At 44.1% G+C, this 16,897-nt stretch overlaps 1 protein-coding gene across 3 annotated transcripts in view; it reads right to left on the bottom strand.

Moving 5' to 3' along the window:
• Positions 1-16,897, bottom strand: part of VWF (von Willebrand factor) — a 252,449-nt gene that overhangs the window by 153,149 nt on the left and 82,403 nt on the right. For all 3 annotated transcript variants that reach the window (XM_030538805.1, XM_030538814.1, XM_030538797.1), the window contains exons 18-19: positions 15,120-15,280; positions 1,765-1,868 (exon numbers count right to left, since the gene is read on the bottom strand). In XM_030538805.1, coding sequence (XP_030394665.1) covers positions 1,765-1,868; positions 15,120-15,280 — 265 coding nt within the window. The remainder of the gene's footprint in view (positions 1-1,764; positions 1,869-15,119; positions 15,281-16,897) is intronic.

Genomic DNA, 16,897 nt, shown 5'->3' on the forward strand with positions numbered 1-16,897 from the left:
GCATACAGAAGCTCCCATTAACCTCAGTAGGAACAGCTGGGACCTCACCACTTTTGAAAATCAAGCCTCTTATGGTGAGGAGAAGCAGAGTGGGTAACACTGCTTGGGATAAGGGGAGAAGCAAGTTACTGTGCCTGTGGCAAACACAGCACTTCTGGTGCTGCAGCTGTAACTCTCCCCGCCACAAACGAGCCACAGGAATTGAACTTCACCCTGGGCTAAACTGGGGGCAGGGTGTCAATCTAAGTTACACAACTTCAGCTATGTGAATAATATAGCTGAAGTCGATGTACTTAGACCTACTCGCCACGGTGTCTTCATTGTGGTGAGTCAACTGCTGCTGCTCCCCCATCGACTCTGCCTGCGCCTCTCGCAGCGCTGGAGTACCGGAGTCGATGGAAGAGCGCTCGGCGATCGATTTATCATGTCTAGACTAGCAGGGATAAATCGACCCCTACTGGATCAATTGCTGCCCATCGATCTGGTGGGTAGTGTAGACATACCCTTAGAATCTCTTACACCAGAGCGCAGACTTCTGCCACGAGCTAATAGAGCAACATGATTAGCTTATGGCAGCAGTAGAACCTAATCCTATGTTGACTACCCATTTGAGAGGAACATGACACATGTAATCCAGGAAATAATGATACTGACCTCCTTCGTGCTAGTGGTCTAGTGTACAAAATTGCATGTTATCTGTCTACAATAGTTGTATAGGACATAAAATACATTTTATGTATATGACATGAACAGTTATTATATAGATGTATAATACTTCTTACAGAGGAACCTTGAGGAGACCCACTACAAGTCCCCAGAGTATTGCAATAATGGTTGAGGATCTATGGTCTGTATTATTCATGAGGTCAGATTAGATGATCATAATGGTCCCTTTCAGTCTTAAAATCTATGAATCTGTAATAATAATAAACAATAACACCTATCTCTTATACAGCACTTTTCACCAGTAGGTCTCACAGTGTTTTACAAATGATGGTTAAGTATCATTATTCCCATTTTACATATGGGGAAACTGAGGAACAGAGAGGTGATGTGACTTGTCCAGGGTCACCCAGCTGGCCAGTGGCAGAGCAAAGAATAGAACCTCATGTTCTTATGTACATAAGGCCTGTCTTTAACTTATTGTACATCTGTCCATTAGCTGGTGCAGACAGGAACAACAATCCAAAAGAAAGGACATTCCAAGACTATAACAGGGTTCAAAAGAGAACTAGATAAATTCATGGAGGATAGGTCCATCAATGGCTATTAGACAGGATGGCAGGGATGATGTCCCTAGTGTCTGTTTGCCAGAAGCTGGGAATGGGCGACAGGCGATGGATCACTTGGTGATTACCTGTTCTGTTCATTCCCTCTGGGGCACCTGGCATTGTCCACTGTCGGTAGACAGGATACTAGGCTAGATGAACCTTTGGTCTGACCCAGTACGGCCTTTCTTATCTTCCTTTGTTCATATGCAACCTAGTTCTCCTGACTCCCAGTCCAGAGTTCTATCCTTTAGGTCATACTGCCTCCCTTAGCCATGAATCTATGAATAATCATACTCTGGACCTAACCAGATATGATCATGCAGTGCTGGTCAAGAGTACACTTAGCACTTTTTGCTGCTATTAGTCCAACATTTTAATGCATCCTCTTTCCTATCCCCACTTCCCTCAGTAAGGGGGTGTGTGAGGGAGAATAAAACATTTTAAAAATCGTCAATCATTATTGCAGACTTGAAATACAATGCAAATGGCTCACCAAGTGTTACAGTCTTTGTTCACTGTCTCTCCTTTAGCATACTCTCTTCCATTGTGGAAACATGGGCACCTCTCAGGAACAAGACATTTGTTTTCATGTCGTACCTAAAAATAAAAGCCACATACACATTTTATCAGCAGTTTGGCCCCTTAGTATCTGCTAGTATAAATTACCAGCATACTAAAGGAAAACAAACATGAGAAAATGCAAATACAATAGCAAAGGAGTCAAGACTATCCTGAACAAAGCCAGAGATGCATGAAATGCAACCTCATCTCCACTCTGGAGGAAAAGGTGGAAAGGACAGGACATTGGCTGAAGTTGCTGAGAGAAACCAGGGCAATAAAATCAAATAGACCACAAGAGAACTTACTGATGAGAAAGACTAAACAAGGGATGGGGTGAAGGAGGATAAAGAAAAAAAAGAATGTGGCTACCATGACAAGCAGAGAAGAAGCATTCAGTGACCTATTGACAAGCACTAGGTATCCCAAACATGACAAGCTAGAAGGTAATTGCACCAGGAAGAAGTCAGAAGTAGAGTTAAGGCTGATTAGCAGTCAAAGGACAAACATTGAAAAGAAACCCACAGAAGAAACAGTATAAGGTGAAACCGACTGTGACTACAAGCAAAGAACATGGCTCAGGCCATTTGTAGCTCTGATAAAGCCAACTGATTAGGATGGTGCCTTGCAGATGCTGGGAGTATTTGCCAGTGCTCTGCCAACTGCAGATTAATAACCCAAGGAACAGTTCCCTTGAGAGGGTATTCCACAGACCAATAGATTTTATGATTGGGAAATGTGTCATTATATTCAGCCTAATTTTTTCCTGTCTTTAAGTCATCCCATTATTTGTATTTATAGCCCCTCCACTTTTATACAATACTAAGTTTCTTCCTCTTCAAATACACATACATTTGGCCAAACTTTTAATCTCTTTCTTGAGAAATCAGTCCTTCCAGACCCTTCAGCTATTTCTGTTATTTTTCTCTCACCTGCTCACTTTTAACTGTCAAAGTGAAATAATCACTTTTGCGCCCTTCGTATGTCTGAATTGGAAGTGAGACCCACCTAGTCTGACTGCCAGGATGAGTCAGCAGACTATCTCTGCACGTCCATACAAAAGGTCCTAGAATTTGGTATCTGTTCAAAGGGTCGGTACTGGCTCCATCTATTCAATACTAAACACAGGTTCTGAAACTGTGGTCCATGGACCATTAGAAGTCCACAGAGAGCTGGCTGATCACATGGGGTTTGTCTACATAACAGTTGAGAAGACGCTCCCCAGCATCGGTAGACAGACATGCACTAGCGGTATGGCTGGGGCAACACTGGTGACTACTCAGGTTAGTCACCTGAGTATGTACCTGAGAAAAATGACTGGAAGACAGAAAATTTTCCTGAATATAAGGAAGGCTAAATAAGCCAAATTTTCTCTTTCAGTTTGCAATGGATGGGAATGGCCACATTAGTAATACACTTAATATAGTATCATCCACACCAGTGGAACAGAAATGATCAATAATATACTTGAGAGTCCTGTAATAAAGTCAGTGCAGCAGAGGGAAAAAGAAGCTGAGATGTGGGCAATAGGGAGGAACATATCACACATAATATGGCTAAGGGTATGAAAAAGTTTGAGAATCCTAACAATAAAAAATAGCATGGTTTTTAAAACAGCGGCTTCAAGTGGTACAGTTCAGTTTATCCTCCCTACAATTTTCCCCAAATATGGTTGAAACACTTTCTGAAAGCTGTTCTCAAGACTCGGTAGTGACCTACTCTCAAACAGTTTTCAAAATCACGTTAGTTTTGTAGTGTAGGTTGGCCCAGAATAAGGATTTTTCAGTTTTGTTTTATTCTTTTAAATAGACAATACCTGGCAGTTCCGGAGACAGTTACTCACTCAGTAGTGCACGTAGCTCATACGCAAGGTTTTATATAGCTTGAATCTGACACACTTCTTGGCGCTTACATTTTGTACAACAACTAACCAGGAATATTAATGCAAAGCATTTTACATTACAGAGAGCCTTTTATCCACACACAGCCCAAACTGCTCTATGGCCTTTCAAGGTCACTATTATGCTATGTAATTCAAAGCCATAGAGGTCAGGTGGGGGCAGAGGTGCACTTCCCCAGTGTGACGTCCTAGAGGCATTGCTTCAGACTCAATCTCCATACCTCCAGTGGCACAGAGGGAGAATAGGCCAGAAGAGATCCCAGTTATACTCTTTGAAAAGGTGCAGCATTTGGTCTCCTTCCCTCATCTCAAAGTGAGCTCCTGGTGGTGCATACGAGGACTGTGTTTGTGGCCCCACTCTTACCCCTCCACTTCCCAGCTCTTCTGTGAAACTTAGCACCACTGTCAGCACTAGGCTTGAGTAGGACCAAGGTAACCTCCTTGGGCACAAAAACTGGTTTGTCAATGGTGAAGAGGTTAATGAAGGGAAGATTGGTGCATCTTCTCCTTGGCCCCTCAGCCCTTCACACACTCATACAGAGCTAGTCACAATCTACCTCTGACAGCACTGACTACATAGATAAGTCTCATTTTGCCCAGCACTAACATGCAGCCATCGCTGGGGAGAAAAGCAGCAGCTATGAAATAATTGTGTAGGCTGTTAAAGTCAAGAAGTGACAAATTTCTTATCCATTTGAAACCATAGGAAGAGAATTAGGGATTCAGGAATATTAATAATTCTGGCTCCCAAACCACATGATCAGAAGCTCAGTTTTTATGTCCCATCCTGGAGCTGGCAGCTGAGTGCCCCAACATCATGCTGGGTCACAGGTCTGTAATGACAAAGAAAAATGCCACATGCTGCCTTGTCACCACATCTGTCTGTAAATAGTTGAATTTCCCATGGAAGTCTTGCATCCAATAGTTGCTTCTATTGTTTAGCACAGAAGATCTCTCAGCTTAAGATAGCGTGGGCATGGCTGAGTGGGGAGGTAACCTCAAGAAAGGTCAGAGGACTGTAACAGGACTGTAACGAGAATAGCTGCTGTTCACAACCTCTCACATCCTCATTAGCAGTGCTCAGGGAGAGCATGCATAGGATTTATGTGGCTGACTAGTTGATGAAGGTTCCAGCTGTTTGGAGATGTGAGAGAAACACCCACCGTTTGGTCTTGTAATTGTTTACATGTCCTGTTCTCAGTAGAAGATTTCTCAAGGCATTTTTAAAAATTAAAAAGAACATTTTAGTCTTCAAAATGTTAAGGTTCCTCAGTCCTATCAGCCACTTTATTTGTATTTAACTGTGATCTCCTCTGTCCTGCACTTTCCCCCTGCCCATGGAACCGCAGATTCTCTCTCTCTACCTCTCCACAAGCCCTTGTGCTGCAGTGGAAAGGGAGAAAAATGCCTTCAGAGGCCTTGTTTACACTGGGAAAGTGCATTTTGAAATGAACATATGATGAAACAAAATGAAATTTTGTGTTTTTTTTCCACAATTTTGCATACGTACTTACTGATTTCCAATGTTAGGTAGAAAAATATAAAATTATGAGAAAAGTGGGGTTTTCCCCATTCCAATGGGGAAAAAGGGGGAACATAAAAAAGGAGAGATAGGGAAGGGGGAAACAAAAAATCCAGAAACCCAAAATAGAAAATGAAATGATGGGGGGTGGGAGGAAAGCATAAATAGATCTGAAATTCTTGTTCCCTAAAACCAAAACATTTTAAGTAACAAAAAAAAATTGAGGGTTTTTTTTTACTGTCAGCTGAAAATTATTTTTTGTTTGTTTTGAATTTTCCAATTGGAAAAAAATTAAAAATTATTTAAAGTGTCATTTTCACCTGGAAAATTTCAACTTAAATGAAACCACATTTTCTGATGGGACACTTTCCACCAAAAAATTTCAAATAATTCCAATTTATATGATGAACCCTTGTTCATACCGCCTTTTTTTATTATTCAAATGTGTTATTCACAACTTTCAACAAGCAATTTGCGTTAACACATTAGAATCTATGGATTTCTCTATGGATTGTGGTTAATCCAGTTAACATGTTTTTAAATGTGTCTTTGTCTATGCTAAGGGCAACATTGTGTTTATCATCACCTGTTGCAGTAAGCATTTGTTCTTGTGCTGGATCATCGGTCACATAAACCATATGGCATTGTGTTTCTTGACTGGGTGCTTTAGGCTTTAAAAGCAAATGGATTTGCAGTTCCGTTCATGAATTATTTATAAAATTCTGATTGTCTGATTAATCTATTGTGCAAATAATAAAACGACCTTTTCAAAATGTCCACAAATGCACTTCGGATGGTAATATTTGTACAAATATTTATTTACATTAGTATTCAAGATACTTTTGCTTCCCACAGACATTCCTGCAAACAACAATTCTTCCCCTGAAGGTCTAAGAATTGAAAGGGTCGTGGAGACCAGCAAGGTGAATTGGCAAGTCTCATTTGCGAAAAATATTCACAACTACTTTTTTTGTTGCATTTGCTCAGCTCTACTCATCGCTAATCTGGAAAAAAACAAGATCATTACATTATTTAATTTCCATCCCTATCTCTGTATCTTTAGGAACACTCTGGGGAGGAGAAACTGGCATCCGATAAAATTACATGGCTAAAAAGGAGCATTTCACACCTGATTGATATTAAAATCTTGTCGCCTGTGGTGAAGGCTGCTGTGAGCAGCAGGTTTATCAGGTTGCCAAATGCAGAATCAGGAATGAATCTTCCCCAAGGCTCGTTTGATTGAATCTTTGGCGGCATATTTTGTCTTGCTCTGGAGACTGTTCATTAGCATCAAGTGAGCATATCCAACCCAATCCATTTCAGGTGTTCCCCAGTGCCAGTGAATCTCAGACCTTTCCATTTTCTATACCCAGGTTCCCAGCAAGAGAAAAAAAAACAACCTGAGCCCTAATACTCTCTTTTTATGGCACAGGCTACAATGAAATAAGTATTCCTTCAGATATTAACTTAGTCTGAAGATAAGTTTCCAGAATGGAGGGTCTTGTGAGTTTTCTCACCTGCCAGAATGGAAGTGAGCAAGATAGCAAGCAACTGCTCTGAGACTGAGTTCTACCAGTAGCTTGAACTATACTGCCATCTAGTGGATAAAAGGGGCTATTGTACCAGGTTTCAAGGGATGTTCCTAATCCTACAAAGCCGGAACTCAGGCGAGTCATCCAACCGACTTCAATGGGGCAGTTTGCATCAAATTCCAAAAGCTGCCTCTTTTGATAAGAGCCTTAGGGTATTTCCGCACTATGGAGACTAGACCAGCATAGCTATGTTGGCATAGTCCCATAGCAAAGGAGATTTTTCCATTGGTGCAGCAACACCCCCTGCTCCATCAACAGAAGCTACATCAACAGAAGCACTTTTCCATTGATATAGCTGTGTCTATGCTGGGATTTAGGTCAGCATAGCTACATCTTTCAGGGATGTGGGTTTTTTTCACACCCCGAATCAACACAGCTGTTCCAATATAACTTTCAAGTATAGACCAAGTCTGAATGATGGATCAAACCAGCTCAGAAAAAAATAAGAACCTGTGTAGTAGCACTGGTTAAATAAAGCCACTGTGAATGATATTAGGCCTAGTCTACACTAGAAAATTAGGTTGGCTAAACTATGCTGGGCATGGTATGAAAAATCCACATCCACGTGGCGTATTGAAGCCAGTATAGACAGTGCTAGGCTGATGAAAGAATTCTTCCATCAACCTAGCTACTGGCTCTTGGGAAGATGTATTACCTATGCCAATGGGGAAACCATAGGTGCTGGCTTCCTCCAGGCCCAGGAGTTGCTCAACCCCTCTTTCCGCCTCAGCTCTCGCCACCCATCCGTCCCCTTTCCCCAAGCCTCCACCTCATCCTGCCTCTTTCTATCCCTGCTCTGCCTAAGGCACCAACCCCACTGCACCCCTTCTCCCAAGTCCCCAGCCCCACTTACCTCTTCTCACCCCCACCCTATCTCTTCCCCACCTCTTCCAGCCCAGTTCCACCCTTCCCTGAGCATGCCCTGTCCTCACTCCTCCCCCTTCCTTCCAGAGCCTCCTGTATGCCACAAAACAGCTGATTGTGGCAGACAGAAGGTGCTGGGAGGGAGAAGAAGTTAAGTAGTGGGGCTTCCAGCAGGTAGGAGGCGCTGGGGGGCTGATGGGGAAAGCTGGCAGCCAGTGGGTGCTAAGCATCTGCTAAGTTTTTTTTGTGAGTGCTCCAGGACTGGAGCACCCACGGAGTCAGCACCTATGGGGGAAACCCCTCCTGTTGGCGTAGATGGTGCCTACACTGAAGTGTACACATTTCAAGTGTAGACAAGACCTCAGTCACAAACATTGGCATTTTCCCCCACTGAATAATTATGACTACTTTTTTCATTATATGAATAGCTCTACCCTGGACCTTCACCAGCTCCTGGAAGCAAACCCAAATCTCACATCCATTGCGCAGATTGAGCAGATCAAGATAATTCTGATAGACTTTGGCATGGACCCAAACAAACTGAAAATCTTTGGGAGGCTCACTTACTAACATTACTATATACTATGCTAGAAGATTTCCCCTGCTCCCTTCCAAGCAAGGAAAATGAGTGGAATATTTTCAGTATTTGAAATCTGAAAAGTAGGAACACAGTTTTAATAAAGAGGAAAATGAATTATTCTTGTAGTTGAATAATTTGTTCTTGAAAGTACTGATGTGTAATCTCTCTCAATCACAGTTTTGTATCTGCCACAAAAGAGTGCTGTTGGAACTAGCCCATTGCTAGCAGGGCCAGCCTTAGGATTTATGGTGCCCTAGGCAAGATTATTAAACTGGTGCCCCTGTGCCTGATCTGCTCTTAGCAACACAAACATAACCTTATAGTATTGGAAAACTTGCCACATTCACATTATTAAAACCAGTTTAACTTAATTAAGCACACTGTAATGTTGATGGACTAGCACTAAAGAAGCAGCACTATAGAAAAAATTCTGATATGACAGAATGATGCAAATAATATTTTTTTTAATTTATCAAAATTTTATTGGAAATTTATATGAAGAGGTATTGAAACAAAGATTTGTTTTTAATTAAAAGCAATCTTTCTGGCTTTTTTGGCTGCAAAATCAGTAATAATGTCATCGTATGACAAAGACAAAGTCGTGTCTTGTTCGATCGCAAGAATAGCAAGACCAGTCAAGCGTTCCTGACTCATTGTAGAGCGGAGATAGTTTTTAATGAGCTTTAGTTTTGAGAAACTCCGTTCTCCTGATGCTACTGTTACAGGAATTGTCAGTAGAATACGAGTGGCAACGTACACATTAGGATATATGTCAACAAGTTTGCGGGTATGAATAAACTGTACAATGTCCATCACCGATTTTGCATGTGGCAACATTGATGATAGTGTACTCAATTCTTCATACAGTTCAAGTCCATTTAAATCAAAACTATCACCGTGCTTCAGGAGGCTCTCTAGATTCTTGCATTTTGTCATTAGTTGCTCTTGTTTTCCTATTTCGTTGAATTTAGTTATGTCATACAAAAATCCAAACTGTTCATGGTGTACTTGCAAGGTATTAAACCTTTCATCAACAGCAGATACTGATTTATCCATCACAACATTAAAAAATTCAACCTCAAATTTCTTTTCTGGATCGTCTATGGGCATGATCTGCTGTACAGATTCTTCATAAAGAAGTGTTCCTGGCCTTTTAAACTCATATTAACTATGTATTTACTTTATGAAAGTTGGAGAAAACATTGTGAAAACGTAAAACATTGGCTACCCAACTTCTGGGCTGGCAAAAGTTATACTGACTCATAGGGGAAAAAAAAGCAGGAGAATCTTAGTACAACATATGGTCACTCTATACCAGGGGTCGGCAACCTTTCAGAAGTGGTGTGCCAAGTTCACTGTAATTTAAGGTTTCTCGTGCCAGTAATACATTTTAATGTTTGTAGAAGGTTTCTCTCTATGTCTATATTATATAAATAAACTATTGTTATTATCTGAGGTCTTGGCCACCAGTCCTGCTCAGGCCACTGCCAGCTGAGTAAATGAAACCCCAAACCGGCAGCGAGCTGGTGGCTGGAACCCTAGACAAGGATCCCAGGCCCTGCTCAGCCCGCTGCTGGTCTGGGGTTCTGACCACCATCTCCTGCCAGCCAGGATCCCGGCCGCCAACCCCCCCTCAGCCCGCTACCAGCTTGGGATTCTGCTCACCCAGGCTGGCAGGAGGAAGAGTGGGTCTGGCGGCTGAGCTCCTGACTGGCAAGGGGCAGGCAGCCGGAACCCCGGAGTAGCAGTAGACTGAGTGCTGCTGGCACCCCAGACTGGCAGCAGACTGAGCCACTCAACCTCTCACCGGCCCTGCTCAGCCCGCCACCAGCCCGCTCAGCCCACTGCCGGCTGAGTGAATGGAACCCCAGGCTGACAGCAGGTTGAGTGGTTCAACTGGCCTGCTCAGCCCACTGCCAGCCTGGGGTTCCAAGCCAGCAGTAGGTGCTGAGTGGGGCCAATGGCTGGTATCCCAGCTGGCAATAGGGCAGCAGCCGGAACCCCAGAGCAGTGATGGGCTGAGCCGCTCAGCCTGCTGCTGCATACCATCAAAAATGAGCTCACCTGCCACCTTTGACACACGTGCCGTAGGTTGCTGACCCCTGCTTTATACACTAGTAAGGAGATGAACATATTATAGTTGTTGGAGGGCTCTTATCAGGAGTAACAGGCTATAGGAAAGTCAGTCAACATTTTTTGTTTCTCTGATGAAAACTGACCCACTCCCTGCCTCAAACCAAACCTGTCACTAATAATTGTCAACAACTTAATTTTCTGTTTTTGGCTAAGATATTGATTTTTAAAAAAAAATATTGAAATTGGATTCAGGATTGTTAGCAAGAATTTTTGGCAAACAAAGTTGTTAAATGACAATCTAAATGGCAACACAGTACTGCTTTCATGCTTGGCTCACCCTCCAGCCTGCTGGGCCAACAGCTGCAGTAGAGGAGATAGGTGGAAAACTGCAGGACCCCAAAATCCACCTCTTGGGGTGCAGAGTGGCAACAGCAGCAGCAAACCCTCAGGTCCAATCACACGCCAATGGGCACCGCCGCCAGCCCAACAGACCATGGTGAAGTTAGCACAGCATCTGATCTCAGGGATGGGGCACCCATGGAGCCACAGCAGCTCATCCTGCCATGTGCAGCTCCCCCCGGATGAGATGGATCGCTGGCAGCTGCCAGCCCAGGGGAGAGGCGCTCCCCAGCTAGGGTGGCCAGATCCAGATGTCCTGATTTTATAGGGCCAGCCCTGATATTTGGGGCTTTGTCTTATATAGGCACCAATTACCCCACCTAGAGTGACCAGACAGAAAGTGTGTAAAATCAGGACAGGGATGGGTGGGGGTGGGGGTGTAAAAGGAGCCTATATAAGAAAAAGACCCCAAAATTGGGACCGTCCCTATAAAATAGGGATATCTGCTCACCCTACCCCAATCCCCTATCCTGATTTTTCACACATCTGGCTAACCCCAGCCAAGCCCTGTGTGACATTCCAATTCTGGTTGCCTGCCGAGGAAGTGAGTTACTTTCACCTTCATTCCTCAGCAGGCAGGCAGCCTCCCCTCCCCCCACCTACCTCCAGCACCTCACCCAACCCAGCTCTGATGGAGGGGAGGGAGGAGAGAGAGAGGGGTGCTCCTGGGGAGGAGGGAGAAAGGAGGGGGTGCTCCGTGGGGCGGAGGGGAGGTGAGCTCCTTTCCCAATCCCTACCCCCTCCCCAGAGACCCCAGCAGCCAATCCCATTCCTCAGACTGTGCTGCATTCGGCTCTCTCTAGGACCCAGCAGCCCTACTTCTACACTGTCTGGGCTGCCTGCAACGTGGTGCCCCCAGGGAGAATGAGGCCCTACGCCGCTGCCTATTCTGCCTATGCCTAAGGATGGCCCTGATTGCTAGCATTGCTCACTGCTGACACAAAAGACTGCAGCTGGAAGTACAAGGAGCTTTCCTCATCCTAGCTGCAACTCACAATCTCAGCCGCTGTCATCAGAAAACATTGCTATTTTGGAGCAAAATCTTCCCCTACAAATGTCTGATTATCAGCAAATATGGTACCAATCTTCCAAAAGAAAGAAAGAAAGAAAGAATGAAAGAGATCCTGGAAATTACCGTCTAATAAGCAATCTAGTTTCTAGTAAGACATTGGAAGAAATACTGAAAGAGAAAAGAACTACACTCACATACAAGAGAAAAAGCACCACAGGTCTATAAATCTACATAGTTGCTACAAATGAAGTCAACCATTGTTTTAGATAGAATTCAAAACTAGTGAACAAAGTGAATTCTCGAGGGCTGTTTAAAGAATTTCCACGGCAAAGGTTTTTAAAGGGAAAATTGGTTTTTTGTCAAAATGAACTTTTTTTGTCAAAAGTCTCTTCCTGAGGAAAATTACAATTTTTCATTGAAAATTCAAATGCACCAAATGGAAACATTTTCTGTTTTCAAGCAAAAACCAAAACATTTTGACCGCAAACTGAAATACCGGGAGTGCCACCTCCCCTAACCAAGAAGGGAGGTCTTGATGCGTCGTGGAAGATGTATTGACCAAGGAGCCCAGCCTAAAGAGGAGAATGGGAACATGAGGTAACTGAATTATAACTCCCAGAAGGCACCATTTCAGAATCAAAATATATTGGATTGTGGCCAAAATATGTTGGGCTTTAACTTTTCTCCAAAAACTCAGAATTTTCTGGGGTACAGGGGCGAAGGAGGAAACCAATTTCTTATTATTGGTTAAAATCTGATACTCTGCACCACATGCTTTAGAATGTCAAAGAAAAGACTGTCTGTGCTTGGAGCAGCTTACAAGCAGTGAGACCTCAACAAAGGAGAAGCCCTGGGGGTCCAGAGCGAGAGTGTCTTTTTATATATGTATTTACTAACGTTGGGTGGGTGACAGAATTTCTAGTGATGCAAGTTAGCATTAGTAAAGATGGTGGAAATAGTGACCAAAATTTTAAAAAAAGGGTGCCTAAAGTTGGCCTTCTACACTCATATTTAGGAACTTACATCATTGGCCTCATTTTTCCAAAGTGCTCAGCACCCAGCAACTCCTATTGAAATAACTGGGAACTACTGGATACTTATCCTAGCATTTATTTGGGTGCCTACATACTAATTTAGGAGGCTAAATATAATCACTTGTTTTATAAAACCTTGACCTTAACTTCTAGTAGTGCACATGCTTTTCTTTATTAACTAAAAGCAAATCTCCACACAAGGAAATCTGCATTACTTTGAGCTCAAACTTTAAATAGCTGTAAACAAAAATTAGCACTTGCAGCTCCATAATTAACAAAACAACCTTTCCCTTTGGTTTATGCTAGGTTTGTAGACAGGCACATAAAGGTTCTAGTTTAGAAGACAGTATTAACAGGCCTTGGACTACCGTAAATACTGTTCCAACCAGAGTCTCTGTGAGTTTTAAGGGAAGTTAAATCAAGACACAACAAAACCCCTAGTTTTCCCTAAAAGAATTTGTTCAACATTTTTTTTCCATCATATGTCATATAAATTATTCACAGATAAATGTTTTCATTCTCCGATCAGTTCTACTAGGGGGAGCGGGCACAGAAGCACCGCCTAGAGCAGCTTTATGAAAGCTACACTGAGTTCCAACTGTAACCCACCCACATTGGCATCTGGGCACTAGCAGCTGTTTGGGTGAGTGAGACCTTAACCACACCTCCTTACCTGGCTAGACAAGCCCCAGTAGGTTGTGAAGCATCCCTACCCCATGCTCTGAGAATGATGGCTGCAGCATTCTCTTGGATTCCATAGGGATTAAGGCCTGAAGGGACCATTAGATCATCTAGTCTGGCCTCCTGTATATCACAGGTTAATAAATCTCACCCAGATACTCCTATATTGAGTCCGCTGATGTAAATTAGACTAAAGCATATCAGTCCTCGGGACTAAACTGTTGTGTAGTAGGAGAGCCACACAGGCAGAGAGCAGAAGAGACCAAGGTGCCACCAACACCTGAGGCCCCTGCAATGCCAGGGATTTGATTAGTGAGATACACCTAGATGATGTTAGCAAATGATCCATCGCCCACGTTGAATAGAAAGGCAAAAGCCCTAAATCCCTACCAATCTGACCCAGGGGGAAATTCCATCCTGACCCCAAAACTGGAGCTAAGTTTGACCTTGAGCACAATAAGCAATGCACTCTAGCCAGGAATCAAAAGTTACGTCTCCACTTGGAGCTGGGGGTGTGAATCCCAGCTCAGGTAGACATATTCATCATAGCTCTCATTGTCCTAGAGTGCTAAAAATAGAATGTAGCCACGGCAGCATGAGCTGTGGGCTGGGCTAGCCGCCCTGAGTACATGCCTATAGTTTTGGATGGGTGTGTACTTAATATGGCAAGACCATAGTGCTGCTCATGTTGCCATGGCTACATTCTATTTTTAGCATGCTAGCACAAAGATAGCTAGCTCAGGTATGTCTCCTCAAGCTGGGAATAACACTCCCAGATCCAAGTCTAAATGTACCCTAAGAAGGAGGATTTTCTATACCGCCTCACATAGTTGTCGACTTCATGGGTGCTCCAGGGCTGGTGCACCCACAGAAAAAAAATAATGGGTGCTCAGCACCCACCAGCGGGCCCTACTGATCAGCTCCTCACCCACCCCCAGTGTCTCCTGCCTCCAGTGGATCAGCTGTTCAGCAGTGTGCAGGAAACACTGGGGGAAGGAAAAGGAGCTAAGATGGAGTGTGCTCGGGGGAGGAGGCAGAATGGGGCAGGAAGAGGTGGGACAGGGCAGGAAGAGGCAGGGCAGGGGTGGGGCCTTGGAGAAATGAGTGGAGTGGGGCGGGGCGGGGCCAGGAGCGGAGCAGGGGTTGAGCACCCCTGGGGAACTCAGAAAGTAGGCACCTCTGCTGCCTCAGAACACTGGTCCACTCTATCTGGTGTTCCATCTCCAGCTGTGGCCAATCTCGGATGCTTCAAAGAAAGGCAGAAGTCACCAGGGCATTAGAGAAAAAAATCCTTCCTGCAGGCAGCCAGCTGAAGCCCTGAAGCATGAGATTTAATCATAGTCATTGTCTTCATGCATATTCATTCTGGCTGATTTCTATGAAAGGGTGTTAGGTAGGGAGAAGGGGTTCTCTGTGTATTTTCCCTTCCCAATACACCTGCTCGAGGGCATCAAAATGTGGCTGTTAGCACTCAATTATTATGCTACCTATTGCAGAATACACTACAACTAACCACATGGTTTTGAACAGCAGGAAAGCTGTGGATGGGAAAGAATGAAAGCAAGAACATCAGGATGATCCACTTTTATTTGTGTCAGTTACTAAACACAGCAGTTCACATTTTGCTTACCATTCCTTTGGGACAGAGGCATCCGGATATGCAGCTATGGCTAGCACACTCTAAGTCATAGTTCTGGCAGGTCTTGGTACACTCTATCCCTTCAGCTCTTGGGTTGTTTGGAGGACAAACAAACTTGTCCATAGGTGCCTTGCATGACAAGCTTCTTTTTACTTGAAGAAAGAAAATGTAAACAATTATAATTAAAAAGAAAATTTCATTAGGATAGCACTGCTCCTAGGGATCTGTCAGCATTGTGATCAGAAGCTTGGTTTTGTGAAAGGACTAAAGCAGAACATAGATTCCAAACCTAGTTTCCCACGCTTGTGTGGCTAGAGGGTGACATTTCTAAAAACCCCAGTGAAAGTCAATGGGACAACACAAAAGTTGTACTGCTTTAACTACACCAGTATAGTTAAAGCAGTACAATCCCTTAACGTGGGCACAGTTACACTGAGAGAAAGATGCTTGTACCAGTATAGGTGATGCCCCTTAAGGAAGGGGAACAAGGTATATCAGTGTAAAGCACTCAGTATAATTGCATCCTCACTAGGCTAACACAACTATAGGCATGTCAACAGTGTGCACACCATTATGGCAGCATGACAAGTACACACAATACACACTCTCCTAGCATCAGGGCCAGCACTACCATTTAGGCAGCCTAGGCAATCACCTAGGGCGCCAGAATAATTGGTGGGCACCGTTTTGCCGGAGGGGGCAGCAGGCGGCTCTGGTGGAGCTGCAGCAGTGGTGCCTGTGGAGGGTCTGCTGGTCCCGCGGCTCTGATGGAGCTGCCGCAGTCGTGCCTGCGGACGGTCGGCTGCTCGCGCAGTTCCAATGGAGCTGCCGCAGGCACCACTGCGGCAGCTCCACCGGAGCCGCGGAGCGTCGGACCCTCCCAGCCACTGCGGCAGCTCCACCGGAGCCGCGGGACCAGCACACAGGGCAGCGAAATTGCCGTCCACCTAGGGCGCTCAAACCCCTAGCACCGGTCCTGCCTAGCATGGATATAAATAGCAGTGTATACAATAAGGCTCTGCTTAGATAAGTAAAGACATGCCAGAACCTTGGAGTATGCACCATACACAGCTCTCTACATGCCCAAGCAATGCCTCTCCCATCTACACACTGTTATTTGTAGCAGTGTAGTGTCCTGCTGCCTACCTGCCGCAGAGCTTATCCCCACCGGAAAGCAAGACCCCAGCAGCAGGTATATGCTCCATCAAGGAAAGGCAATAGGGAAAGTCTCTGGCAGCTCCACATTGCTGGAGCCTTTCCCCACTGACTGGAGTCTTTCACTGCTGTGTGTAACTATCCACACCCTATGTGCTGCCATCAGTGCTGTTCAGCACAGACATAGCCTAGATCAGTAAAAGAAAATCCCCGGTGACACCCTGGCACTCCAATATTCACCACTGTCATGTAATTAGGATATATTTTGTACAAAGTATGCCTTGTGAGGTATCATTCTAAAAGTCTTGATCTGCTAGTCAGTAATATCTTGTTGAATTGTATGTGCTATCGTCATATGTGAAGTTATGAAGTTTAGCTATGTATATGTTACTAAAACATGTTAGGAGATTGAAAACACCCACAAGCAACCTTATAACAACAAAAAGGCCAAACAAGGTTAATGGCTTATTGAGGAAATGCACACAAGCACACGGATTACCCCAGGAACTGTGTACAATAGAAACCTCTTAGAGATAGCACTACACGATGGGAACTGTTTGACCCAGGTCACAGCCAAGAACCTTCCAGCAATTGGGAAGAAGATATAAAAAGGG

The sequence above is a fragment of the Gopherus evgoodei genome, chromosome 1 (genome assembly GCF_007399415.2).
Source record: "Gopherus evgoodei ecotype Sinaloan lineage chromosome 1, rGopEvg1_v1.p, whole genome shotgun sequence".
In the NCBI taxonomy this organism is placed as follows: domain Eukaryota; kingdom Metazoa; phylum Chordata; order Testudines; family Testudinidae; genus Gopherus; species Gopherus evgoodei.